This window comes from Cottoperca gobio, chromosome 1, assembly GCF_900634415.1.
Source record: "Cottoperca gobio chromosome 1, fCotGob3.1, whole genome shotgun sequence".
Classification (NCBI taxonomy): Eukaryota; Metazoa; Chordata; class Actinopteri; order Perciformes; family Bovichtidae; genus Cottoperca; species Cottoperca gobio.
This window is the reverse complement of record NC_041355.1, coordinates 10,970,069-10,997,276: the sequence shown is the minus strand read 5'-3', so window position 1 is coordinate 10,997,276 and position 27,208 is coordinate 10,970,069. Positions and strand designations below refer to the sequence as shown.

General features: G+C 41.2%; 1 protein-coding gene across 6 annotated transcripts in view; it reads left to right on the top strand.

The window, feature by feature from the left end:
- Positions 1-27,208, top strand: part of adgrl3.1 (adhesion G protein-coupled receptor L3.1) — a 97,997-nt gene that overhangs the window by 5,156 nt on the left and 65,633 nt on the right. For all 6 annotated transcript variants that reach the window (XM_029448804.1, XM_029448652.1, XM_029448487.1 and 3 more), the window contains exons 2-4: positions 5,589-5,669; positions 13,957-14,122; positions 20,631-20,844. In XM_029448804.1, the coding sequence (XP_029304664.1) occupies positions 13,963-14,122; positions 20,631-20,844 (374 nt within the window). In that variant the 5' untranslated portion in view covers positions 5,589-5,669; positions 13,957-13,962. The remainder of the gene's footprint in view (positions 1-5,588; positions 5,670-13,956; positions 14,123-20,630; positions 20,845-27,208) is intronic.

Below are 27,208 nucleotides of genomic sequence, written 5' to 3'. Positions count from 1 at the left end.
CATTTGTTCTTTCAGTCAACACATCTCCTGTCCACACTTCTCCTCTGTGCCCTTCACCTCCCTGCGCCCCACTCAGAGCTGTCACCACTCAATAGAAAACACACACACACACACACACACACACACACACACACACACACACACACACACGTATTTCTTCCTACAGATGAACACATCAATGCGGTACACATCAATTACCACCAGTCTCTCACACACACACGTTTGCACATGCTAACACATGTATAAGCTCACACATACAGCCTGCAGCTGTATATTTAGTGACACACACACAGTGCCATTAGGGCGCTGAATGGAGAATCAGTGTACAAGGCCAGTGTGATTGTAAGAAGCTCACTCCAAGGTCTGACGATTATTTTGGTCTCTGCAGGAAATCATTTACAATAGCACTCACCCCCCTCCTCCCCTCTTACTAGTTCAGTCCATTTAAACAGCGTGTGTGTGTGTGTGTGTGTGTGTGTGTGTGTGTGTGTGTGCGCTCCGTGCATATGCAAGTCTTAAGTCAGTCACCACAGTATTGATGGGGACATTCTTTGCAGTGTTGTTTGTGTGGATGACTATAGCGTGCTGCGGAGGCCTCGCTTGTTTAGAGAATGGGGTACTTGGAAATGAGTCATACACAATGTGATGCAACACAGCGGAGCAGATTTGAATTATGGGGCAATGAACAATGAGGTCATCACAGGGCTGGGGGCATACATCTCCCAGCGCCGTGGTATAACACAGCGTTTCTTATCAATGGAGGAAACTGCAGCAGGATTTGAAAATGCCGTATTGTTTAAGAGACGGATTCAATGTTGCAAATAAAGGACTGTGTTGGTTGACTTCAGTGACTGAGACAATGGAAGGGGAATTCTGGTTTGATTGCAATGACATTGTTTTTTGAGTACCGTTTACTTCAACTAACAACAGTTGAATATAGCACACCAGATTCTTTGCAGATTGTTAATTTGTTGAAATATTTCCTTCCCCCCCCCCCCAGCTTTTCAAGCATTTGCACGCCTCTTATGTCCACCATACTGCAACCAATGATATTTTCCATATATTTTCCTTCTTCAGCAGATTGTCCACAATCAGTGTCTGCTGTAATACCATCATCCCCAGGCCCCTCTTAAATTTCCTGCTTACTGGGCTTTTACTTTAACTGCATTACATACATCTTCCACTCCCCGTTCATCTGCTTCCTTTCAGCATAAACCAGGCTGAAAGAACTAGCTTGAAGCGATTTGAAGCGACTGGTCGTTTGATGGTAAATTAAAAAATAATAATATTGTCATTTATTGTGCCTGTTCAGTTGCACAGCTGTGATCTTGATTGATATCGAATGGTTTTCATTCCAAGTCTTTGAGAGTGAGAATATGTAGTATTGATCTGGAGCTTAGTTGATGGTGCAGTGTGATAGGCTGAAGCAGGGCGAGGGTGACTAGATGGTTACGCTTGATGGAACAAAGATATTAACAGAAGTAGAAATGATCAATGGCTTGATAATGTATGTTTATATTATTGCTGCCTTTTTGTGTTTTTCACCTCGTGTTATTGAGCTCACTAGCCTCGTCTTAAGTGCAAATATAGCACTTAACTCCGCCTGAGGTTGAATCCCCTTTGACTGGCTGGTGAATAATTCTGTGTGAGCACGGTGCTCAAATCTGCTGCGATACTTTTAGCACATTCAAAGCTCTAAAATAAGCATTGAGATTCAGTTTCTGCAGAGGACGTTACAACTCATTTGAGATAAAAGCACCATGCCCCTTTGGCATGTATCAGCACCCGTCAATTTGTCCCCGACGTATCTTTCACATTTTGCAATAAAACCATTTTACCACCTCTGTGTTTTTGCAAGGGAGCCTGATAGTGTCACACCAAGACAGATGAGCACCACTCTGGCCTGTGGGCCTGCAACAATAACTTACATGGACCACGTGTCTGTTTTCTAACCATGTAAGAAATTGTATGCCTGCTGTCCTGCAGTGTGCTTACTTGTGTTTTGAACCCAATTGGCTCTCTCTCAGACAGTATATGTATGATAGATGAGACGGTATCCATCACATGTATCAAGATGAGAGGGAATTGGGCTAGGACCTTTATTGTAGAGTAAATGTGTGCTGAAGAAAGCCTTTGATAAATGATATTAGGTATTTCAAAGCCAATCTTTGTGTAAAGCCCATGTCAGGCGATTACTATAAGCTATTTTTTAAGTTATTTGTTTGTGTGTGTCTTTTTCTTTGTGCGTGTGTATGTGCACGCGTGTATTGACATCTCATTGTACAGGGTTATCTGCAGTTGATTACAGTTCAACGGTTTACAATCACCGCACACGTCCACCAGTGTTTTGTTTTGTCATGTACACCTCCCTTCCTCATCCCCTCTTTCTCTCTCTCTCTCTCTCTCTCTCTCTCTCTCTCTCTCTCTCTCTCTCTCTCTCTCTCTCTCTCTCTCTCTCGCTCTCTTTCAAAGATTTATGTGGGGCACATAGACAAAAGTCTTTAATTTTACGCCTGGGTAGACCATCTATACTATTGCTCCATATTTTTCATGCTTATATCGAATCTGTCGAAACCCAGGGGGAGAATTGTGGTTTTAACATTAACATTTAGGGGACTCCACCCCAAGGAAAGGCATCACATTGCTTCATTTAGAAACACCATAAATCTCCTCCAAGAGGCATCAACACAATCTCTGGCGTCTTATGGCGCAATCTGTTGTTTAAAGCATAATTATAAAGGCTTATACATGAAAAACCATCTAAAAAGCATACTGTGGAGTCATCCTAATTACATACTGCAGGCTCATGAGTAATGGGGGTGACATGGGACATCAATACAACCACGGCTTCTCATAATAGAAAACACCATTGTTTTACTGTGAGAAAATGGTCAGCATCTGTCTATGTGAAATATATTTACATTTCTCTTTATGAAGACATTGTGCCTAGAGACTTGTAAAAAAAACTGCTTCCTTCTCCTAATCACGTCCATCCATTGTTCAGTCAGGCTAAGCCACTCGCCGTCCAAAACACTCTCAGCCAGCGCCCCTCCCTAGCTCTTACAGTAGTGGAAGCTATAGGCTTTCACCATTTCCCCATCTAAATCTCTCTGTCTGTTGTCCCCATCTTTGCTCCACTGCTGGTTGCTCTCAGAGGAGCCCTCTCACCTTCAGTTGCTTCCATCTCCACTTATGAACCCAAACGGTGTTAAATGATCACCAATGATGTTATTCACTATTATCCCGATAGTAAAAATTCTCCACAATCAACTTATTGGCCGTGTTTTTATACTCGATTTACAATAAAATCCTATATCATCCCATCCTTAATCAATATGTACAATATTCAAATGGTTTTGACTTTAGAGAAAGATATGTGTCCTGCCTGTTTTCCACCTCATTTCCGCCTCTTTCAATTCTATCGTCACTTTTTATTACATTGACTGTTTTCAAAAACCTTCTTGCTACAATACATGTGCTTGGAAACTATGCTACGGTTAGGGTTAGGTAGCTGAAGTGGTAACCTTGGTTAAGGTCAGGGAAAGATTTGTTATGGTTAAAAGAATACATGCTACATGCCCATCTTCATACCGACCTTAATATCCTTACTTTCCACCTCACTAAAGGGCACACGACTTCCTGCATTGGCCCTGAATGTTAACACTAGACCTAAGATAGCGAAGTATGGACTCATCCAATATGAATGTAATTCCAAATGATACCGGGCTGGTGTGTCAGTGGGCAAAATAATAATAATAATAATAATAATAATAATAATAATAATAATAATAATAATAACAACAGGGGTTTCATTCAGTTGGAGCTTTCCAGACTGTTCTCTAGAAAGCTGTTGACCTGGGTCTTCTGACAGCACACGAGAGAACAAATTAGGACTTAATGAAGAATTCCCCTTCAGTGATGGAACAAAGCGATGGTGCACCGCTGATGTATGCATGGACTTTTGCAATGGCTGCATCTTTAATCTTTTCTTTCCCCTTTTCCACTTCACGTAAATGATTCCTAATGAAAAACCTCATTCCCGCCTAGTGCCGCCACTATTACATACTTGTTCCTTCACCACCTCGCCTGTGCACCCAAACTTGTTTCTTTTTCCACCTCTCTTCCTCCATTCTTCATTCATTGATCCCTCCATTGTTTACCAGCTCCATGTGAATAATGTATTCGGTGTTCTGAGAGAAGCAAGCGAGACATGAATGAAGGTGCCGTGTAGGTGGGGGAGCTTAGCGACAAACTTATTTCTCGACAAATGCTCTGTTGCCTCTGGCAATTCTCATTGGGGCTATATGCTTATTCACATGCCTACACGTGAATACATGCAAACATATGCATGTACTCAAACACAGTACAGTGAATCCATTTTTGTTGCAGTCTTTGCCAACACAACCATTTAATTATTGCCCATGGCCTCCTGTACTGGCTAATAGACCCAATTACTGCACAGCTCCACAGAGGTCCAGACTCTGACACTCTATATGGATGCGTTTGTGTGTGTGTGTGTGTGTGTGTGTGTGTGTGTGTGTGTGTGTGTGTGTGTGTGTGTGTGTGTGTGTGTGTGTGTGTGTGTGTGTGTGTGTTGATGCACTTGTTTTTGTGTGCCTGAAAAAAATTCAAGGCGAAACAGATATATGCCGTTCCTGCTGCCCATTAACAACAGAACTAAACCGTTTGCTTGCCAAGATGAGCACACACAAACCCATGTCCAATGTACAAATACACACACTCACTTTGAGATTGACCCTGGTGAGATGAGTCTGCAAGGTTTACCCTCAAGAGAAGTAGATGGGGAAGGAGGCTGGGGATGAAGATAGAGCTGGAGAGAGAGAGGGAGAGAGAGAGAGAGAGAGAGAGAGAGAGAGAGAGAGAGAGAGAGAGAGAGAGAGAGAGAGAGAGAGAGAGAGAGAGAGAGAGAGAGATAAGGGAGCCAGAGAGGTTGTCTCCAAAACAGAAGGGCAACTATGTGGAACAAAAGTACATAGTGATGGAAAACAGGGGAAGATAGGGAAAGGACACAAGGCCCAGATAGAAAAAGATATAAGATACAGAGTCTAACTGTGACTAACTGCCTCTCTGCATTCTAGTAACAGAGCTAACAATTTTCCTTTCTGAAAAGTGTCTGACATTTGTCAGTGAAATGCCACCCATATAAACCAGTTACGATAGCATGAGAGAGCTTTTTAGCTTTAAACTGCCAACGAGCACAGAGATAGACCATTATAGACTTTGATACCCTGACACTTAGGAGGTCATTACAAGGCAGAGCACACACACACACACATACACGAGCGTGTGTACATGCAGCACACAGACACACACAAACACTAAACAAGCAATCACGAGTGAAAGTGGCTTGTGAACTGCCTGGTTCTTGTGTTTGAGTGGGTTATGGCTATTCACACAATGTGGCGGGGGCCATTATTCACGTTGCACCCCACATTCACTACATATTATGGCTATCGGTCTCTATTGTGAAAAATGACAGGGACTTCAGTTCACCGAGCTCGAATAACCCCCACCCTTCTCCCCTCTCTCTTTGCCTTTCTGTCTCCTCTTCCTCTCTGCCTCTCCAGGACTAGGACGTCCAGCTGCCATTGAGATGTGATTCTCTGGGGTTTCATTTCACTTTGACAAAGCAAAGTACACTATAACAGGTAAGAATACGTGAGCCTGTTTGTGTGCGTGCAAGTTTGAATACACAGTATCTCTAAGCCCGTGATAATCTGAGACATATTTAACCAGGGATGTTGACTCAGAATGCATTCTTATTTACAGCAAGCATATTTTGGCCTTGGGGATAGTTACGCAAATATACACCAACACCTGGTGTGCAGATTTTGCCGACTCTACAAAGGCATTATGCTTTTTTAGATCCCAAATATGACCCAGCGTTCTCCCCGGAGATCTCAGGGTTCCATCTGTACCACGGAGTGCTCTAAGTGGCCCGACAAACGTGTCCTCTCAAACCGCTAATCCAATCAGATATGACCCAACGAGCTTCAAAACGAACACATAACAGCATGCAATATGCAGCAAATGCAACAACAGAACAGAAAGTTGAATAGAATAGGAAGTGTAAAGACGCAGCGTGCTGTTATCCCCAAAGAGAGAATAAAACGTGCACAATAGTAGCAAACATCAAAATAATTGCAATCAGCCTGCTGTTCCTTGAACACATCGCCAGGAGTTTCACCACAAACACAGGCCTTCATCTGCCCATGAAGCCACCCACTTATTTACAGTGTATTTACAAGCTGAGTTGGGCCTGTAAAATGTCGAATTTACGAGCTCCTTTTTAATTAGTAATACTGTCTCCTAGAGTTGGGCTGATGAATTGCACATTCAATTTATTGACGCTAGAGGAGGGCGCAGTTCTTGGGTATTGACAGCTAGTCAGAGTGTCCCAGTTGACATCAGTTTTTCAATGAGAGGAGAAATATGTTGCATCTTTGGTGTATAAAAAGCCTGAGGCCATGTTTTTATGTGGGATCCTCTGCTTAATTGATTGGCTGAGAGTAATCCGAATGAGGGTGCTCTCTCTCCCAATAAGTAAAATGACTGAGCATCCAAATACATTTTACAATGATAGGCATCAGGTTGGAAAAGCCTGTAAATTAGCTTTAGCTAAGGCTAGCTGTGACTGTGCTCTGACCTGCCTTTACTAGTTGGAGTGAAGTCACTGCAGTTTGGTTCTATCTCTATTTTTACATGTTATTGTTAAGTCAGAAAAGTTAGTTTTGAGCACATATGTAGCTACATACAGCTTTGTAGGTCATTATATATATTTTATTATTTTATTATATTTAATATTCATGTTTCTCCCGTTACATTTATCACTTGATATTTTCATATTACTATCTGATGTCTGCAGGTTTTGTTTTATGTTTATGTTTTTTATCCAAGCATTTTCGGGTATCAAGAGTACAGTGACGAAAAAGATAAATGCCCCAGGTTATTAACTCACTTCAAGATTCTACTTGGCTCTCTCTGATCGCTTTTGGCACTCCCTCTCTCCCGCTGCCTCCCTCCATCCTCTCTGTCTCCATCCCTCTGCAACTCCTCCTTTATCCCATCTTTCCATCTCTATCATCCTCAGCCTTTTTCCTGACCTCATCTATGCATCTCCTCCTTTATCGTCTTCCCCCTCTCATATCCTTCATCTCTTCTCCCCTCCCATCTCCTCTCCTCCACTTCTCCTCGCTCCATTCTCCCGTGCACATCTTATCCTTATCCCGTCTTGTCTCACGAGGGAAGGAGGGTGTGTAGAGTTGATTAGACTGGAGCATTAGAAAGTTCAGAGCAGAGCAGAGCACGGTGTCAGTCTAGCCGCCAGGCGGTGAGGAATCAAAACAGCAGTGCCTTACAGACGAGGTCGTCGTCGGTTGATTTTCAGGGTGGTTTCGGCGCATCGGGTTTCTGGGAGCGTCCTCGGAGCAGCCAGAGGCAGCCATGCGGAAACAGCAGTGGTCCGGTCAAAGCCGGAGCCTCCCCAGACACAATTTTCTGACGGGCATAGAATGTCTAACACGGAGAGAAGGAGAGGATGAGGTGCACAGCCAAGAGCTTTGAACTCTTTTAGTGTGGACATGGAAATTAAAGGGGTAGATCTCTTTAAAACAAAAATGTTTCTCATGCTTAATGCAAATGAGTACAAATACAGCCGTGCTCTGCTCCGTCACAGTCCATTATTCCTGATCATAACATGTTCAAATTGAATAAATGCTTTAATTAAAATATTATAAAAAAGCTATGTAAAAGCCTAATGAGAAAATTGAAAAATCAACAAATAGGGGGATTACAAAAATCAAGCATTATGATACATATGACTAGACAGTGCCATTCATTCCTCACTGAGGACTTTGAATTGAGACCACATGACCAACATGTAACACTGATGTGGGGGTGACCTATACCTTTAAGGCTACACTCTGCAGTTCTTTGCTGTAACGCCACACAAAGGATTTACAACCAGCGCTGTATGAAATAAATTTCCAGCCAGGCCACTTATCTTTAGGGCATGGTGACAATTGTGCACATTCCTACAGTGAACCCACCCCTCACCCCTCACCCTTCACCCCTCACCCACCTACTCACACACACATGTGTGCACTTGCCTGTGTGTCTATTCTGTGCATGTTAGAAAATAGCCAGTGGTGTGCAGCCATACTGCATTTGGCTGGTATAGATTTGGAATGAGAGGCACAAGCTGACGTGACTGTTTGTCTTGTTGAGTTAAGATTTGGTCAGCACAAACATGTGACATTGACTTGTTATTAATTGTGATTTTAATGTGGTCCGAGGGGGCTTGTATGCAAACTACCCCCTTTACCAAAACACCCTGGCACATGCAACAGTACGGATACATGTTGTGGCTGACATGTCAAGACATTCATATTGTTGGGAGCTGACAGTATGTTTTCCTCGAGCCTCTGGTCACACCAAGGGACCACTCGCTGCTAATCAGTATCGCCGTCATCAGCACATTGCAATTAAGAGGGTGGGTCTTCTACTAAAAAATCACTCATCATAGTGTGTCCATTGCATTGTGCATCGGGTGTGTGCATGCGTTTGTTTGCAGGTGTACGTGTGTCTTATGTTTCTCATTATAGGTCACAGGCCAGACTCCCACTAGGTCCTACCCTGATTAGTCATCTCTTCAGCTCTTTTCTGCCAAATTAGCTACCTGAATTTGTGTGTGTGTTTGTGTGCGTGTGTGTGTGTATGGTCACTCTAATCAAAATTCTCCCAGCCTACCTACCTGCACTGATCATAATTTGCAACACTACCCATACCCACTCACAGATTCTGTCACCCACACAGCCTGATTCCAACCCACTCCATTGCGCCCACACACACACACACAGACACACAGACACACACACACACACACAGACACACACACACAGACCATGGTGGTTAAACCTACCCTAGCAAGCCAACTGGAGGTAATTTACCGTAGCTTGGCGGACACATGCCATTTTACTGAACACGTTGCATGGCCCCCTGAGCTTTGTTCCGCTCAGAGTTCTCTCCAGCAGAGCAAAGAATGAACAACTGAAGAGACTAAAGAGAGGAAAGAAAAGAACAGGTGAAGAAATTCTAAATAAAGAAAAATGGCAGGGGAAAGAAGAAAATGCATAAAGCTGCCAAGGTTTTTCCTCTGCAGTTATAGTATATAGCTACTGCAAAACTAACTGGTATAACTAAATGCATATGAACATTTGATGGTATATGCATCAGTGTATTTAGATTGTTTAAGGAGAAACAGAAAATGCTTGTTCTGACTGTACTTCATCATCACAAATCTTAACAAATTATTTCTTCAAATTGAGACTAATGATGAGCATGTTGTATTTTTACAACTGAAGAATCCCATCTTATGTGTTTCTAATTACGGAGAACATGTAAATACAGTTATATATGGAGTACAAATGGAGTAGAATTTGTATCTACATTGTTTTTCTTTCTGTGACTTACACACGCACACATCCACATAGTATTCTTTTAGGCATAGGCACAGGGTAGACTACTAACGCAGCATGGACACATTTGAGACTCTCTGCCTGGAGGCTGAGGGAGTATAGGGCATCTGGTCTCCTAGTGATAAGCGTGTGTGTGTGTGTGTGTGTGTGTGTGTGTGTGTGTGTGTGTGTGTGTGTGTGTGTGTGTGTAAATGTGTGGGTGTGTGAGGGCACATGCACGTGTATGTGCGCGTGACGTGCGTTGACAAAGTAGCCCAGTCCGGTCAGCACTCATTAGTGAAAGAGAGAATCCCCGAATGAGGAGTGCTGTGACAGGCAAGACTCTCTCGTTAGGGGATTATATATACACACACACACACACACACACACACACACACACACACACACACACACACGGTCAGGCTGCCTGGGTGCACATGGGCATATCAGCCCAACATCAATTAGTTCATGGATGCATGCAATATAGTCTGTGAGTGTAGTGGCCCCAGCAACAGCTCTGTTAACGCCGACAGGACAGGAAAATATAAAACATAGAAACCAAGTTACTTCTGGCGAGCAGCTTGTCGTAGTGCTGCACTAAATAATAGCTTCTGAGAAATAATTAACTATATTTGATAAGATCACACTTTTAATCTAATCTAAAAAATATTTTGGGTCACAGATGTTGTGAGTTGTATATGATATGAAGATATGAACCTGGGGGGCAAACTAGTCTGAAAAGAACAAGAATGCATGTTTAAATTTATGGAATATTTAATAGACGTCTACCGAGCGGATATGACTGTCGCAGAGAAGGATTGAAACAGCAGGTAAAGGACTTTGATCCAGGGACGGCGATTTATTTTCGTCTGATCCTGCTTATTAGTTGACGTTTTGCTCAGTTTTATGCAGATGCTGCTTATCTGCCAGGGATGGGTCTCCGGTGGAATATAACTAGCTCAGGATCAGAAATATTGAGTTCATTTAAAATATATGGCTCGATTATTTCATCATTTCAACAGTGAGTGGGTTCAGACGGGGCATATGATGTTTGCCAGACCGTATGTGCACGATCATCTGATGAATACGGGGTGTAAACACTTTGCATATGTTTTGGTAATTAGCACCATTACTGCCTGTTTATTCATAATATATTAACCAACCATTGAGATAATGGAAGAAAACAGGTTAGAGGAACCGGGCAATGCTTTGGGCGATCACCATTATCTATGCATTGAGGCCTCTGCAGATGGAACATATTTTTACGTCATTATCTGAGCATATGGGAGTATGCCGCCCTGCTGAATTATCAATATAATTTGAGTGATGTGAGTTTAGATTAGTCCTGGATATCTCAAGGCAGTAACACAATTATTGACTGGTAAAGGCACTGTGAGCATGGTGGAAATGATAGGGTTAATTAACTGATGGGTGGTGCAGCATACGGGGTGATGGAATAGCTTTTGAATTATGGAACAGTGGAATGCTGTGGCAGGTGGCGTCCAGCCATATGTCAGTGTACGCCTCCTGTGTCTAGCTGGGGACAGCTGGTCAGATTGCTCATGTTCAACCGGGTTAGAGACCAATCAATCAAAATGGGGCAGCTTGTTGAGTTGTTTAAGCGGGTAGAAGAATAAAGTCCATCTATTGTGATTCTATCACTTTGGTGCCATTATGGATTTGTCAGGAAGCGTTAGCAGATATCAAATCACTATCCATCGAATCAGTTGCACTATCTGATGTTGAGAAAGTTGAACATGTTTGTAAGTGCAGCACTCAAGGTTATTTTGAAGAAGGTTTGAAAGAAAGCCTGAGGTAATCCAAACTGGCAATTTGAATCACGGGATTAAGACCGTACTCTTACTTTTACTCCTTTTCCTTCTGTGTTGGTTTGTGTAACAACAACTATGCTGCCATAGTTGACCAGCACTTTATTGAAAAATAGGTTTTGATATCAAGAGACCAAACTTGTTAAATTAAAGGTCACATGAAAAAAAATTAAATTCAGATTTTTGAAAATGTGCAGCATTTCCATTTCATTTCTCACAAGAACAGGTCAGTATTGTTAGATCGGGAAAATAAATGGAAAATAAAACGTGCGTTTCTTCTGCACAATTTAAATGAAATACACTGACTGGATCAAGTGTTATTTGACTATTTAATGCTAGAATGCAAATAGAATTTTCTCCTACAACCGCTCTGACTGTAATTTAAGTCTGTTTTGTTTTTTATCACAATAATTTTAAATTGATTTTCAATTTCAAGGATTTACTTTGACATCCTAAAAAGAACAGAGTCAATAAAACCCCAGATGACTACACAGCTCTTATCATACTGTTTGTCTCTGGTATGGGTCTGCTCCCAGAGATTCAGAGCTGGAGTGTGCATATGCCTCTGGGCATATCTGTCTATCTGTCCTGTCTGCAGCATGAGGCTTTTTGTCATTGTAGATGTTCAGAAGATGCATTATGCATATCTTGTACGTCTCTGGTGGTTATGGAAAGGTCTGCGTCATTCTGACAATCTGGTATTCTTATAGCAGTAGTTGTATCTTTCCAAAAATATCTAAAAGGAGAGACTGTGCCAAGGCCGCTATTTGCCTTCACAGCATGGCATGATGGAGATAGCTGGCTTTTGTCTTAGTCTCTGCTGGGCCAAAAATGATATGGTCACACTGATCAATAGTCTCTGTTACACATGATGTATTTCCCATGGCTCTGCCTGTCAACTTTACTCCATCTGTCCCCAGCTGTTGCAAATTTCTGCAGTCTCTCTCTCTCCGTCTGATACACACACACACCCACAAATGTTACATGGCTGGGTATGGGTTCCCTTGAGAACAGTAAACAAAACAGGACTGCTGTTACACCTCTGAACAATTTCCATGAAAAATTATGTTTATTCAAAATCAACTATGACGATTGCGTAAATGACTAAATGTGATACAATGAACTTATAAAATAGGGTACGAACGCAAACCTCAGAGTCTTTTAGAGAGAAAATGGGTAAATATTGTAGTTTTTCATAGTGAAATAGTGATTTTGGGAGCGCAGAAAGAAAGTGATTGATTTAAATGTCAGTTGATCGAGTGGGCGCCCGGGCAAGGGAGGGAACAATTATGGTCAGCTTAATCAGTTTAGAAAAAAGAAGAGGAGAAATGATGCCTACCGGTCTGTCACTGCTATAACTAATCTTACAGACCATCCTCTTATTAATTGTTTATCGCTGATAGACCATGAAATGAACAATTAGATTGAAACATCAATACATTTCACACTTTGATGCTGATGTGGAATTTCAAGTGAAGTGAAACCTAATACCGACAGCGGCATCATTATGCAAATAATTCTACAAGGTCAACATTTAGCATCTAGTCTCACATTTCCTTCACATATTTGTTGCTCACGGATTATTATGCATGTGGTCGTATGCATTTATATAAATGTTCCTGCTGTAGTTTCATATTCAGTATCATTTCAGCTGCATTGGATCTGTAAATGCTACAAGAATCATAATAGCTTTTGATTCCTATACAGTTACAGCATAATGTGAGATCATTTGAGACTGTAAAGACATAAAAATAAAGTTGTTTGAGAAAAACTTCATGATGGATGAACTACTTGGCTGTATCTCAAAGAAAAACGCCTGAGGAATTAGAAATAGTTCCTCAGCTATTGTCAGCTGCATAATGCACAGTGTTTGCCGTCTACACTAGAGCAGTGTGCATACATGCATAATTAAAGGATCAGTTTGATGATTATCGACCTTATCTCCTTCTTTTCATTGATTGGCATGTCTATATATAGTACACTTATAAATAGACTCTATAGGAAGGCTCTATTCACCACCTCCGGCACGCCACATCTAATTGTACTTTTCCTAATACCCTACAAATTATTCAAAGTTGGTTCATATTGTGTTAGGCTAGGTTTGTTTGTTGATAAAGACCATTTGAGTTATTATTATTGTTATTCTTATGCTTCTTAATGATTCCATGCGCTCTGTATTTCTCTCAGCATCGTTTAAGATAATTATTGATTACTGTCTAGTCTACTGTGACATGTCTACAGGAAGCTACATTGACCTTAGTAAAGTGCTGTTTGTTAAAGCATCAATCTGCCATAAGTAAGTAGAGTAACAAGATGTCAGGGAAATATTTTCCTTTGCTGCATAAACTTTTTAAGTATCATGTTGTTTAAGCAGTTTATCAGTAGGATCAGGAAGAGTTGTTGTTTGAAGGATATTCTTTTTTAAAGATACAATTTTAGAGAATGGCCATGTTGGTTCTCTGTTCTCGGTAAAAAACTATGAAAATCCACAGTTTATTAGCAAATACAATAATTAGATGTCTAATCATCAGCAGCTGAGAGAATGCAATCTGTGTGATATACAGAGTGTGATGCTGAATCTACTGGCATCTTAACGTGTTTGGATATGGCGAACAAATGAAGTGAACAAATCCTCTCTGTTCATTTTGCAGGCCTGTATGGTGTCGGGAACACTGAGCTGTGAGAAAAACAGCTCACCACAAGACCGTCTGGGCTCAGCAGGAAGTACCTCCATATTTACTTCCAGGTCAACCTCAGACGTCATGTGGACCAGATGCCTGCTCTTCGTCTCCACCTTGTTTGCTCCCATTGCCATTGGTAAGTGAAAGACCACACACAGTGAAGCTGTAAACATCCGGGCTGCATTTTGAAGGCTGTCGTTAGCGGTGCTGTTTTGTTACATTGCACTATTTTATACTGTGTTTCTAATATGTAATACTCCAGAATACATATCCTCCTGAGAACGGGAAGAAAACAAGGTTTAAATATTTAGATGTTTCATTTAACATCATTTAAGTAATTGGGATGTAAGAAACATAGCACAAAGATTTATTTCTTTTTAAATTGGTCAACTGTTTCAACCGAAAGTACATTACAAGGCATGGTTTTGGTAATAAAATAATACATTTTCTTTTTTAATTCTTTTTCATTTGATGATTGGGAACAGATACAAAACGACATTTAAAACTTGCTCAACTGCCTGCCTCTCTTCCTTCTTATCTCATGGCAGATTACTGTCTGGCTCTTCCCCAATCATTTTTAACAAAATCTTTTCTGCCTCACTCAGTGCTCTGTTTTGTGAAGTACATGGTTGAAAATGAGTCCCACTGTCCCCCCCCTCCCCCAAAGGACATGGGTAAAATGTGTACTTTGAAAGTCTTAAAATGATCCATTATAAAATGTTAATATAATAAAATGAAGACACTCATACATACAAAACAACATTCTTATGAGGAACAGAAACAATATATCTTCATAAATATGATCACTTTACTCCAATACTGCCATAAAGCGTGTTTGCTGTATTCCCCCTATTCGAAAAGACAGAAGATGTGCTATGTTGATCACACCCCAGTGTTACATCACTAGAAAGCCCAGGGTGTGCTTTTCAAAGTACATTAGGTCTGAAATAAACTGCATGCATGGTGTTTGAAATAAGGGGCCTCAGTGTCATGCTTTAAACACTGTCTGTTTTAAACCGCGGTATATTAATCATCAACAACTAGCTTAACGTAGGCCCCGGGAACTGAAAGCAACAGTCGTCGCAGTGAAGCTACACACGAGTCATCCCATTTTTTCATGGAAGGGTTTTTGACATGTCACAGTGGGACAAGACAAAAAGTAACACAAGTAATGATAGCTGAATTCAGTTCCAGGGCCCCAGCATGAACAATGCTGGGGCCCTGTCACTCTGTCACGCTTAATGTCAGGCTTGAATAGAACAGAGCCAGTGTTAATGTCATTAGTAACACCTGTGCTTTTGTCTACTATGACAAGTCAACAAAGATAAAAGCTTGTTGTTGTAGTTTTCTCAAAAAATATAGGGTATTTGTTAAGTCGTATCTCATCTACCGACCCCTTGGGATGAGTCTCCACACACTAGCAGGCGTGCATCTACACGAGACACGTTACATGCCGAGATTAACTATAAAGTTTGGTTCTGCATGTTCAGATTGACTTTATATAGCCACAACCACAAATGAAGTAATGACTTCTCCTCCACCCACACATACACACACCCAAGTACTTGTTAGAAACACTGCAGCTGTAAAACCAAGGAAACACTTTGCTCATTTACACATATCCTCCATCTGATTGTGGTGTACATTTATATCTTTCTCCAGATCTTCTAAGATTCCTCTCTCACTCTCACACACACACACACACACACACACACACACACACACACACGCACACACGCACACAGTGCAGATCCAGCCCCAGTAGACTGCTTGTACGTTTTTCCTCGTCTACCCTTTGACGGTGGGCTTTGAAGATTCCTACAGGGAGCTCTGGCCCACTTGGACTTAATCCTATTAATGGCTGCTGTCAATCACACTGTTGTGAGGAAAACCTCCCGCACACGTGCACACACGTACAACGCGCACACACTCAAGCATGGACTCGTTCACATGCCCGCTGACATGCATGCGCACAGATGATTTACTTTAAACGGCGAAATACTGTACACCCACAGGGACAAAGACCCTCCCTATAACACACACACACACACACACACACACACACAGGAAGTCACTTAGACACACAAACACCACGGGCTTTGCTTTAACACCATGAGATGAGTTTCAGTCAAAGGTATTTGCATCAATGTCTAAAGAATAAGTCGACATATGCAAATCACGCTGTTTATACTTAGTAAGGATTAGTTGAAACAAAGACAGTTTAGCTTGAGGACACACAGCAGCAAGCACTCCATCTTTTCCACCGAGCCGTGTCTTGTCATTATTTCAGGGTTATGTGAAGACAAATAAAGACACAAATACACAGATACAGGCATTTGTTTTCCCTGTTGTTTAGAGTGTATTTCTGGCATTTACACTGTACAACCTGAGCGGGCGGACTTTTTGATCATGTTGTCACTGGAAGAATGCGATGATTGTGTTAAAGTGAATGTCACTGGAGAGGAGCTCATTTCACAGTGTTAAAAGGTAAGGATGTTGTCTTTTCATGGTATATGTTTTTACAAGAGAAATATGGAAAAACAACAACCAAAGAATATATTCCAGTTCATTTCTCAACATTTCCTGTCCCTGTCTGTGGCACTTATTTATTCCTACTAAACATATATTTAATAAAAATATTATTTTCTTAAAGCATACATACTTAATGTTAGCTGTGGAAGAATAGTCTACATTTCAAAATAAAATTCAATGACTATGGTCAATCCTAATAAGGAAACCCAGTGGCATGGTGTAGCTCACATATGTGTTTTTAATATTTGGTTGGACGATAATAGGAAAAACATCTGCACAGGGTTTGATCTGTGCAATATTCATTTATTGTTTCAGTCCTTTTTCAAGAGTCCCTTGGTAAGAGGGTCCTTGGCCATTGACTCAATACAATTGCAAAGACTGGAGTGTTTGGATGGTTTTCATATCATACATCCAACAAAGATTATATTTGGTGAACAGTGAAGTTTACATACTGGACATAAATAGTTTATGGACAACAATGGAGCTCTATATAGCATAGAGAAGAACAAGCTATATCAGGCTTTGGCTACACAGGCAGTATTTGTTCGTAGGATTAACTCATTGTTGTTTTTTTTCCAATGGGATTTATTGACAGCAAGAAAAACATAATGTCGATTATCGCCAGCCTTATCCTTCAACAAATCTTTAGCGCTTTAAAAAGGTGGTGGGTTTTCTTCTAACTCAGAAGAACCACATTTCAGACACCAGGCACTGGCCAAATGCTTTGGCAGTTCAAGTGAGAGATCACCTTTTAAATCTCTCTCTCTCTCTCACCCTCTCCTTCTCCTTCTCCTTCTTTCCATCCATCCACCTCTTTCGCCACTCTCTTGTTCTTGGCCCAAATGTAAAAATCGATATTCTTTTGTTTCAGCCCCTAAGGCAATGAGAGCGTCTGAATAAGATTGTCTGTATGGTCTGTGGCTGCCAAGTTTCTGTCACCACTTACACAACTAATGACAGACACATTAACATGCACTTGCCAGCTCACACGTTATTGCATGTGTGCAAAGACAGAGGGATGAATATTGGCGCGTTTATGTGTGTATTATGTGTCTGTATCAAAAAAGGGCTGTTTGATGGCACATGCTTGTTTGTTTAAAAAGTGACAGAAATGTGTGCAGAGTGAGTTCTTTGGAGGCAGGTTAAACACAGTGCATGTTTTATCGGTGAGGCAGCTGATATAAATAGATAAATTAAACGGTGATAGACGAGACAGGACAGTGTTTGCAAGTCAGAGAATTTACTGCTGCTTATGAAGGCTGAGTGGCTTTTAATTGAAATACAGATAGACTCTTTATTTTAATAGTATGTGTGTGTGTGTGTGTGTGAGTGTGTGTGTCATAATGCTCTCTTTATGCCCAGCGGGGACCCTGTAAGACAACACTGTAAGACATCTGATCCAAAGCCAGTCTAGACAGCTGCCTTACAATATGGTGTATTGATCCGATCACGCTTCAATTAACCCTCTCTTCAAAATGTACATTCATGCTCACGAAGGCGGACATGATGCATTGGAGAACTAATAAACTAACACTCATATAAACACAATAACGACCCACTGCCCCAAGCACTCCCCTCACACACACACAAAACGTCCTTCAAATCCTTAGCCACTACTTAGACACACATCCTATCTGAATGTGTTCCTAAAGTCTAATCATAGCCTGCGGTGATATACGTGTGTGTGTTTGTATTCATTAGAAAGGACATTTTCAGTAAATGTCATTTATATATCAGTCTTATCTCTAAGCCACCGCCTGTCATTATCAATGCAGTGCCCTCAGGTACCACCAGCACCACACAGATATCTGCCTCTACATGTCATCACTCAGAGCATTTGCATATGTGTGTGTGTGTGTGTGTGTGTGTGTGTGTGTGTGTGTGTGTGTGTGTGTGATGTGGTGAAGGGCAGTATTAAGAAGAACCCGGGCAGAGTGTCATTGAGCTCATTCAGATTCTTTGCTGCATTCGTGTAACCATGACGCTCCTCCAGCCAATGAGAGGGCCAAGGGAGGGAGGACAGGGTTGCTATGGTTATGGTGACAGGGAGAGCAAGTAAGGTGGTGCTGTGCCTCGCTTTTCAGGGATGTTGTAGGTCTGTGTGTTGAGATTGCGGGTAGTCGTCTGTTCACTGTGTGTGTGTGTGTGTTCATACGTGTGTGCATGTGTGTATGTGCCTTTAAGAAATGATTCGGAGGGCCTTGACAAGATGAATTCTTCAACACAAATAAATGTGACAGAGCAACAAGCAGTCACGATCACTGGCCGTGTAGCCACAAACTACAGACTTCATATATTTTATTTGTTTATTCGACTGGGACAATGCATATTATGTATATTGCACCAGAAATAGCTTCAAGTCTCAGATGAGGTCAAACTATAAAGCTGTGTAATATTAAACACAATAAAATCTGGGGCTAGGTCAAGAAACCGAACAAAACAAGCACACCTCAGCTGATAACCTATCTATCTATCAAGGGATGATGCCTGATGCTCCCAGGGCTCGTTGCTCTCAAGAACAGAGAATAACAACATCCAAGCGACAGCACAACAACCAATATCCCTGGGAACATCCGGCCCCACACCATCAATATCATAGGTCGCTACTATAATCAGACAGACAATATGTATCTAGTGTGTTAATAAACACATCATTTATAAGGAAAAGGACATATAAAATAGATACATTTCTTTCATCATGTTGAATAATGTCAGTATGGGTACCAGTATTTGGATGACAATGGAGTTTTATGGCACGGAAGCATGAGCTATATCTATATATCTATATAGCGTATAATTGCATAATCAGCAGGATAAGAATGGATACCTGAATGTTGAGTCCAGGATTATCTTTTAACACATTCATTAAAAAAAAAAAAAAATAGGTAATACATACATCTGCAATCTGCTAAATGCATAGTATAATATTAATACAAATATAATTAGATCATAGTCATAGTACACAAGTATCAAATACAGCAAAACGTAACAAAATTAAAATCAGATTGACCACATGAGATCAATTTTACATTACATTATATGACTTGTCACAGCAGGAATTACAAATGAGTGCATGCCATGCAGGTGAGCTGGTTTCAGGGTCCAGGTATTGACTCAGTGTCATGGCTTACTGGAGACTTGATGGAACTGAGCCATCCTTAATGAAATTTGTTTCACCTGTGATTTTCCTAATATGACAAAGTCAAAAATGGCTGCCGTGAATATCAAAAGTGATAGCAGCACCTGCTGCAAGGTGAGACATCTCAAAAGCTCACATTCCCTTGAAGCCCATTTTTTTATTCTTCATTTTTAATGTAGTTTTGGGTTACAGCGTGTGTTGCCTTGGAATTTTATGGGACTATAAAGATCACATGCCCCATCATATCCCATGCCTCTATGCACCACAGGTGCGAACTGCAGTGCAGACACTGCTTCAGTTTCCCTTTGTGAAGATTGCCAGACATTCAGGTTATAAGAAGATATCTAGACTTAATTAGTCAATGGCAGATTGAGTGCTGTTTGGTCTTGCAGGTGTTTCATCATCCAAGACAGTCTTCATCAGTTCTACTCATTAAACAAGCAAGGAAGCAAAGCAGCAGCAGTAAAAAGATCTGGGACAGATCAGTAACTTCAATCTCATTGGAATTAATGACATGTTTCCTTTTTCCGGACAGTAACAGTGGACATACAGTATGCATCAAATTTGCAACTTCTGAGAATAATTAGGCATTGCCATCTTTGAATAATATCTGCAGCACTAAATGCCTGTTTAAATTTCCAGGCAATTATTCTCTATCTAGAGTGATGTCTAAAACTGTTAACTGCAAAACAGTAATTACCAAGTCGGTTCACATGCGACAGTGGACATGCCCTTATGAATAATCTTCTGTGATGCTATTGTTTTCATATAGTGTGGATAATTAGTCTATATGACAAGGGTACAAATGCAGTTTTAGTTGAACACACTTTATTCTTGTACAATTTAGTCATCCAGTGCACATATTTTAAAGACAGCCCTACAAATAAGTAGAAAGCATTTCAGTAGGCAGGAGGGTCACTTATAATTATATCAAACATCAGCTTTGTACCAATGTTTGTGTCTGTGTGTCCAGCCTACGGCCGTGCCCCTATCCCTATGGCAGTGGTGCGGAGGGAGCTGTCCTGTGAGTCCTACCCCATCGAGCTGCGCTGCCCGGGCACAGATGTCATCATGATCGAGAGCGCCAACTACGGCCGCACCGATGACAAGATCTGCGACTCTGACCCCGCCCAGATGGAGAACACTCGGTGTTACCTGCCAGATGCATACAAGATCATGTCACTCAGGTCAGTATACGGCGTGTGTATATGTGTCTGTGTGAGTAATGCCATGTGTGTGATGCTTCGACAGAGCCCTTGTGTAGAAAGTTAACCTAAAGTCAATAGGACTTGTAAAGGACGAGAGCAAAATTAGAAAACCACAGTGAAAATAATAAATTCTGTGTATTGCTTTGTTAAATATGTTGGTCCCTGAGGTGCGCCTTGTAGCAAAATGTACAAGGCTGATACATGGCACAAAGAGCTTAATCCAAAACAGGAGCTTTATTGAATTGTTTCACTTATTTGCACAGCAGACGAGACATCTCTCAGTGCTAGAGATCCTAGCTACAGTAGGCGTGTAACTGTTCATTTAGTATTCATCCTGGTAAATATCAATGTCAAGTTCATCACTCACATGTTAACACACTCACAAAGTTGACAGCAAACAACAACAACAACAACAACAAACGACAACAGTGCAGCACACCTGTCAGATGTAGTGCAATGGAAAAAAAGAAAAAAGTGATTGAAGTTCTGTGGCAACCAGTGTAACCTGTGAGCCCACCCAGAGCTCTCAGTTCCTGCAGAATGCCATACAACTGTAGTCACCTTATCACACAATGGACATTACTCAGGTAACACTTCCTCTACAGCTGGCCAGTGTGATAGCCTCTTCTCCTGCCAGAAAGAGAGAGAGAGTGCTCCACAGAATTAGCAGGATGTCATTGAATGAGGGTTACAATTAGGGCTGGGCAATATGGACAATCAATTCCTATTTTTAGACTGAATGGTGATATACAATATATATATATATATATATATATATATATATATATATATATATATATATATACCCTTATAAATATATACAGACATAAATATATATATATATACCCTTATAAATATATATAGATATAAATATATATATATATATATATATATATCTTATATATACCCTTGTAAATATATATATATATATATATATATACCCTTATAAATATATACAGATATAAATATATATATATATATATATATATATATATATATATACATATATATATATATACATATATATATATATATATATACCCTTATAAATATATATAGATATAAATATATATATATATATATCTTTATATATACCCTTGTAAATATATATATATATATATACATAAACATATATAAATATAGGATAGTGAATAGCAGTATTTATAACTGATATAGATGGATCACTTAACAAACATGTTATTACTGTAGGTTTACAAGTTACATTCAGACAAGCTAATTGAATAGCATAGCATACTTTAAAGAAAGGAAGGAAATTAAAGTAACATAAAAATAAGCTTCAGAAAATAATATTTCCAATCATCTCTGTAAAACATATAAAGTGCTTATTTTTTGGTTGCAAGAGGTAGTAATGCTGTCCGGTTGTGGCAAAGTAACTGCTTTTTCCTTAATAGCAGTTGCTATTCTTCTGTACTGTACTTCCAGTGACAGGAGACAGAGCGCCATTTTACTTACCGCTATTTTATTCAAATCTTTATCTGTATAAACATTTAGTTAAAACTTACTTGGTCAACAAAGTTTTTACGTTAAGTATTTCTGGTAGTAGCTATAAATGACTAAGAAGTGGTCTTTTGGTAAGTTGCATTGGTCGTTTATACCAATGTGTTCCAGACACAGTGCCAACTTTCTTTCTTCTTTTTTATCGGCAGGTATGATGATGAACGTTCCCTGAAAATAATAGCACAACAAAAATAGCAATGAGGGGAAAGCAATGCTCTGAGTAATGAGAACGTCTGGATATAAATAATTCATTAATGTCACCATTAGTACCTCAATTGTTCAGATCACATGTTACCCTGACTTTGAGTACTCTTTCCTGCTGTCCCATTATTTCCTCTTTCATCTTTTTTTTCTGTCTCAATATTGCTGTCATCTTACTCTCTCTCGATCGTTCTTCTGTCTCTCTATCAAACCACCTGTCCGTGTCATGTGGCGGTGCTCTGATTGCAATAGCTTTGGCCTGGCTCGGGCTCTCCGCTCGCTCTGGCAGCTGCTGTTTGTGTGGCCACTCTCCTACAGCCCTTGCCATACATAATTTATACAAATGCGCAACCACACACACACACACACAGCATGTGCAACACGCAGCATACACTGCCCAGAGGCTACACCAGACTTTAAGCTCCAATTAGCAGAGCCAGAGGCCAAACCTAATCTTGAGGGATCCTCTATGGAGGTGACTCAGACCGGAAACAACTGTTTATCACATAATTTCAGTGTGTGTGTGTGTGTGTGTGTGTGTTTGTTGCAAGAAGCTGGGAGTGAGCCTTTGTGTGTGCCCGTGCGTACAATACAATATGTGTAAAGACATGCTCATGCACACAGTGTGTTGTGCGTTTCAAAAGTATCATTGTTACACATTGATGCACACAGTGAATCTTTGAGTGTGTGCGAACGCACATGCCTAATGAGTGTGCGCTTGTTAATGCATATTGAAGGCTGTATTGGGTTTTTTTGCACACATGGCAGTGAGTTTGTGTGTTTGTGCGTGAGTTTTTTAGCTCTTTCCCATACTCACACAGCCCTCTACTTCAGTCTGTTTCAGCCTGTCTGGTTTCTACTCTCTCATTCCCTCTGTGTCTGTATCATCTCTGGTTTTCAAGTCCAGCTCAACTGGCTGATAAAATCAGAGCATGTTCCGCCTGCCCAGTGTTTCCTCAGTATCACATTCTCTCTTTGTTTTCCTCTCTACCACTCTCCAAGGCCAAGGAGTGTGTGTGTGTGTGTGCATGCGTGTGTGTGTGTGTGTGCGACCATACCCCATAATTGGTCTTGATATCAAAGCCTCATATCTCCAGAGGGTCTCACAAGGCTTCTCAGGCAACCTAGAGAGGACCTGATATCGCTGCATTTCCCAGATTATCTCCCCATTGGGAAACACAGTGGGTTGAAGGGGAAACGAAGCCGTGGCCATGAAAGTTACACTTAATCTGTTCTAGCGATAAACTGGTCTCAGTTCAATGACTTCCTCCGTTTTATCGTGTTTTTAACTGAAATGCCTCTATTTCAAAATGGCTACTGAGCATTCTTTGTTTTGAGGTCTGTCGCAGTCCCAATTGTATGTAGGTGTTACCTTTGTTATTTAATCTTTTTAAATGCACATGCTTCTAATCTTATTGTTTTATAAGGCTCACCCCACTGGCTCAAGTCGCCACCAATGCCCTCTATATGTGTTTTCCAAAAAAAAAAACACAGGATCAATTTCATTGTATTTTTCAAAAGCAGCCGAGTCGGATACAGTCGGGGTGTGGTTGGTTGAGTATACATTAAAGTGTCACTGGGGAGAGTTATATCAGGATAACAGAAGCATTGGAAGGTTTGGGTTGTTCAATTTTGCACAGGGAGAGAGCTGCAAGCCAACATGGTGGAATGCCTGCAAGTTATAGCGATCTATTGACATAAAAGTGACTTGATGGCTTCTACGGAGATGCTTCACAATGCACTCCTTGTCCCTTACTGATACTTGAGTGCTTCATGGACCGAATACCTTTCAGTGCACTCTCTCTCGATCTCACACACAAGCATTCAGGCACTTCAACCCGTAAGTGCGGACACTGTGAAGAATGTGTAGACATAGCGCACAAACTCTGTTTTGCTACCTCTATCACAGCTACTATGTTCGAAAATTACTTCTGGACTTCAAACAGACTTTTCTCTGCCTCTCCCACTTCGTCACCTTGTTTGCCCTTGTACCTTCTTTCTTTCTTTCTATTGCTCCCCCGTTTTCTCTTCCTTCCCATCCCACTTGAAGTAGTCCCTCAACACAAAGGGAAAACACTTTGACAAGAAAGACTAGGGTGGGGAGTTGTTCCACCTTCTCCTCCACTCCGCTTCTTTCCCTTGCTTAAGTGTTAAAAAACAACATCTTTCATTTATTATTCTCCAATCTGTCACTCTCTTGATAACTCAGTTTTTGTCACTCCAGTTTATTACCTCCCCTCTTCTCATTCGTCAAATTGCTTCTCACCCCTACGTCTCACCCTCTCTGTCACTTTTCCTTTCTCCCTCACCATCTGTTTTAGTTTTCATCGCCCTTTCCTGTTTTTCCATTCACTTTTTTCTTTCCCCCGGCTCGGGGGGGAAAGGTGAGGTTGAGGCTGAAGTGCAGGGGCTTATCGGGTCCAGCATGTTGCCTGTGTTTTACACTACGCATTCTATATTCAAGCCCCATCTTGATTAATTGCACCAGAGTTGAAGGCCACAGAGACATCCAAAGTCTCTAGATTAAACCCCAGCCTTCAGTGGCCTCAGGTAACCTAGGTGCACGATCGCTGTGAACACACAACTTTACACCAGCCCTGTGCACACACACACACACACACACACACCAATGAATACACATGCGTGGATTCATAAACAGGCTTACTTGCTCATGCATGCATGCTCACACACTAGCACACATGCACAAACACACACTCAAGAGAGAAACCGAGAGAGTTGCTCATCAGTTCCCAAGCTCGGTCAACTCCTTCTGGCAGCCTGTCTCTTTGGAACAGAGTCTCAGCCTTCAAAGCACCAGGCTAGTGTGCTAGTGTGTGAACACATTTGTGTGTATTCGACTGTGTGTGCATGTGTGCAAATGCTTACATGTATGGTTATCTACGTTTGTATGATCGTGTGTGTGTGTGTGTGTGTGTGTGTGTGTGTGTGTGTGCGCACCCGCACGTTTGAACCTTTCACGCGGGAGACTGCAGAGAAACCTCTGAAGTTATTTTCCTTTGACTCTCTGAATTATAGAAAACCACTTGAATCATAGACTGCAATCTAGTGCTAGCCATGTGCTGCAGTCCAGGACTTTGTAAGCAGTGAACTATGTCATACAGTCTGCTAGTTTTAGTTTTTCGCAGGCATACCTGCACTTCATCTGTCTTCTCTGTAAACACACGAGGAGAAGGAGAGCGAAGGCGGAACAGATAATGACAGACACACAGATAAATGAATGCTCTAAACCCCTACATACATCTTACAATTGTGATCATTATTCCAGCCCAGTGACTCGTAAGTACAAAAACAATATTATCTGCTAAATGGAAATTTTCCACCGAAGCAACTGAAGTTTGAATATTGTGTGTTGTGTGTGTGTGTGTGTGTGATGTCTTGCAGAGGTGGACTTACCAGAATAGTTACAATTATATCTTCTTATTATATCTATCTCTGACTTTTTCTGCCTCAGTCTGTTCACTCTTCCTTTTTTCCTCTCTCCGTTAACTACCCTGCTGCTTCCCACTGAATGAGGTCATATCTGGAAATGTCCTACTTAATGTGTGTGTGTGTGTTTGTGGGTGTGCTGCTACCCTCATATAGTCACCACGGTTACAGGAGATGCCCTGCAGCACCCTGGGGGCCCAACTGTCACCCTTGCTCAGTGCGGTAATTAGGGCCCACACACATACATGCATATGTATACACACACACACACACACCTAGAGAAAACTTAGAAGTGGAGATACAGTTAAAGATGGACATATTGTGGCACACAGTCAGTCCTGAAACACACATACAGAAATGTTCCTTCAGGTATGTGACAGCAATGAACAGCAGTTCCATTGTAAACTCGTTATCACATAATATTATTGTCCCTTACACGTAGCTGCATTCTCCATCCACCCACTCACGCAGCAATATATATTCACCCTGACTGACAGTTGTGCTGCTCTCCCAAAACCTCTGGATCTCCACATGTCAAAGTCTCCACTGTCCGACCCTTTTCTCCTGTCGCAACCTTAGCTATCATGCTTCACGGAGCAGCTAAGCTACATCCCTGTCTAGACATCTCTCTCTCTCTCTCTCTCTTTCTCTCTCTCTCTCTCTTTCTCTCTCTCTCTCTCTCTCTCTCTCTCTCTCTCTCTCTCTCTCTCTCTCTCTCTCTCTCTCCCTCCTAGCATGTGAATCAGTGCCTCAGACATGCTGCCATGTAGACATTGACTGACTTCCTGAATGACTTGATGCTGTGACACTAAAGCGGAAAACTAAACCAGGACACAGGGAAAAGCCGTCCTCCCCATGCACATACATACATATATGCAACAGCATGCATTTTTTATGCATCATGAGGTGACGCTAACTAAATCCTACAAGACAGTGTCTCGGCGAGGCGTCACTACGTCGTCTTGGCGCCGATGGTGTCTTACACGCTTCTCTGCGTTTCACCAACCAAGAGCGACAGCCCAGCTGTCTGAAATGCTACTCGTCTTTTAGCTTTTAGGAGGATTTGGAGTTTGCGCGAGCAGGTGGAGGTCTTGGATTAAACTGTGGAGAATAAGGTGTCACATAGAGAAATGGACACGTGCACACACCAATTTACGGCTAGAGAGAAACACAGGGA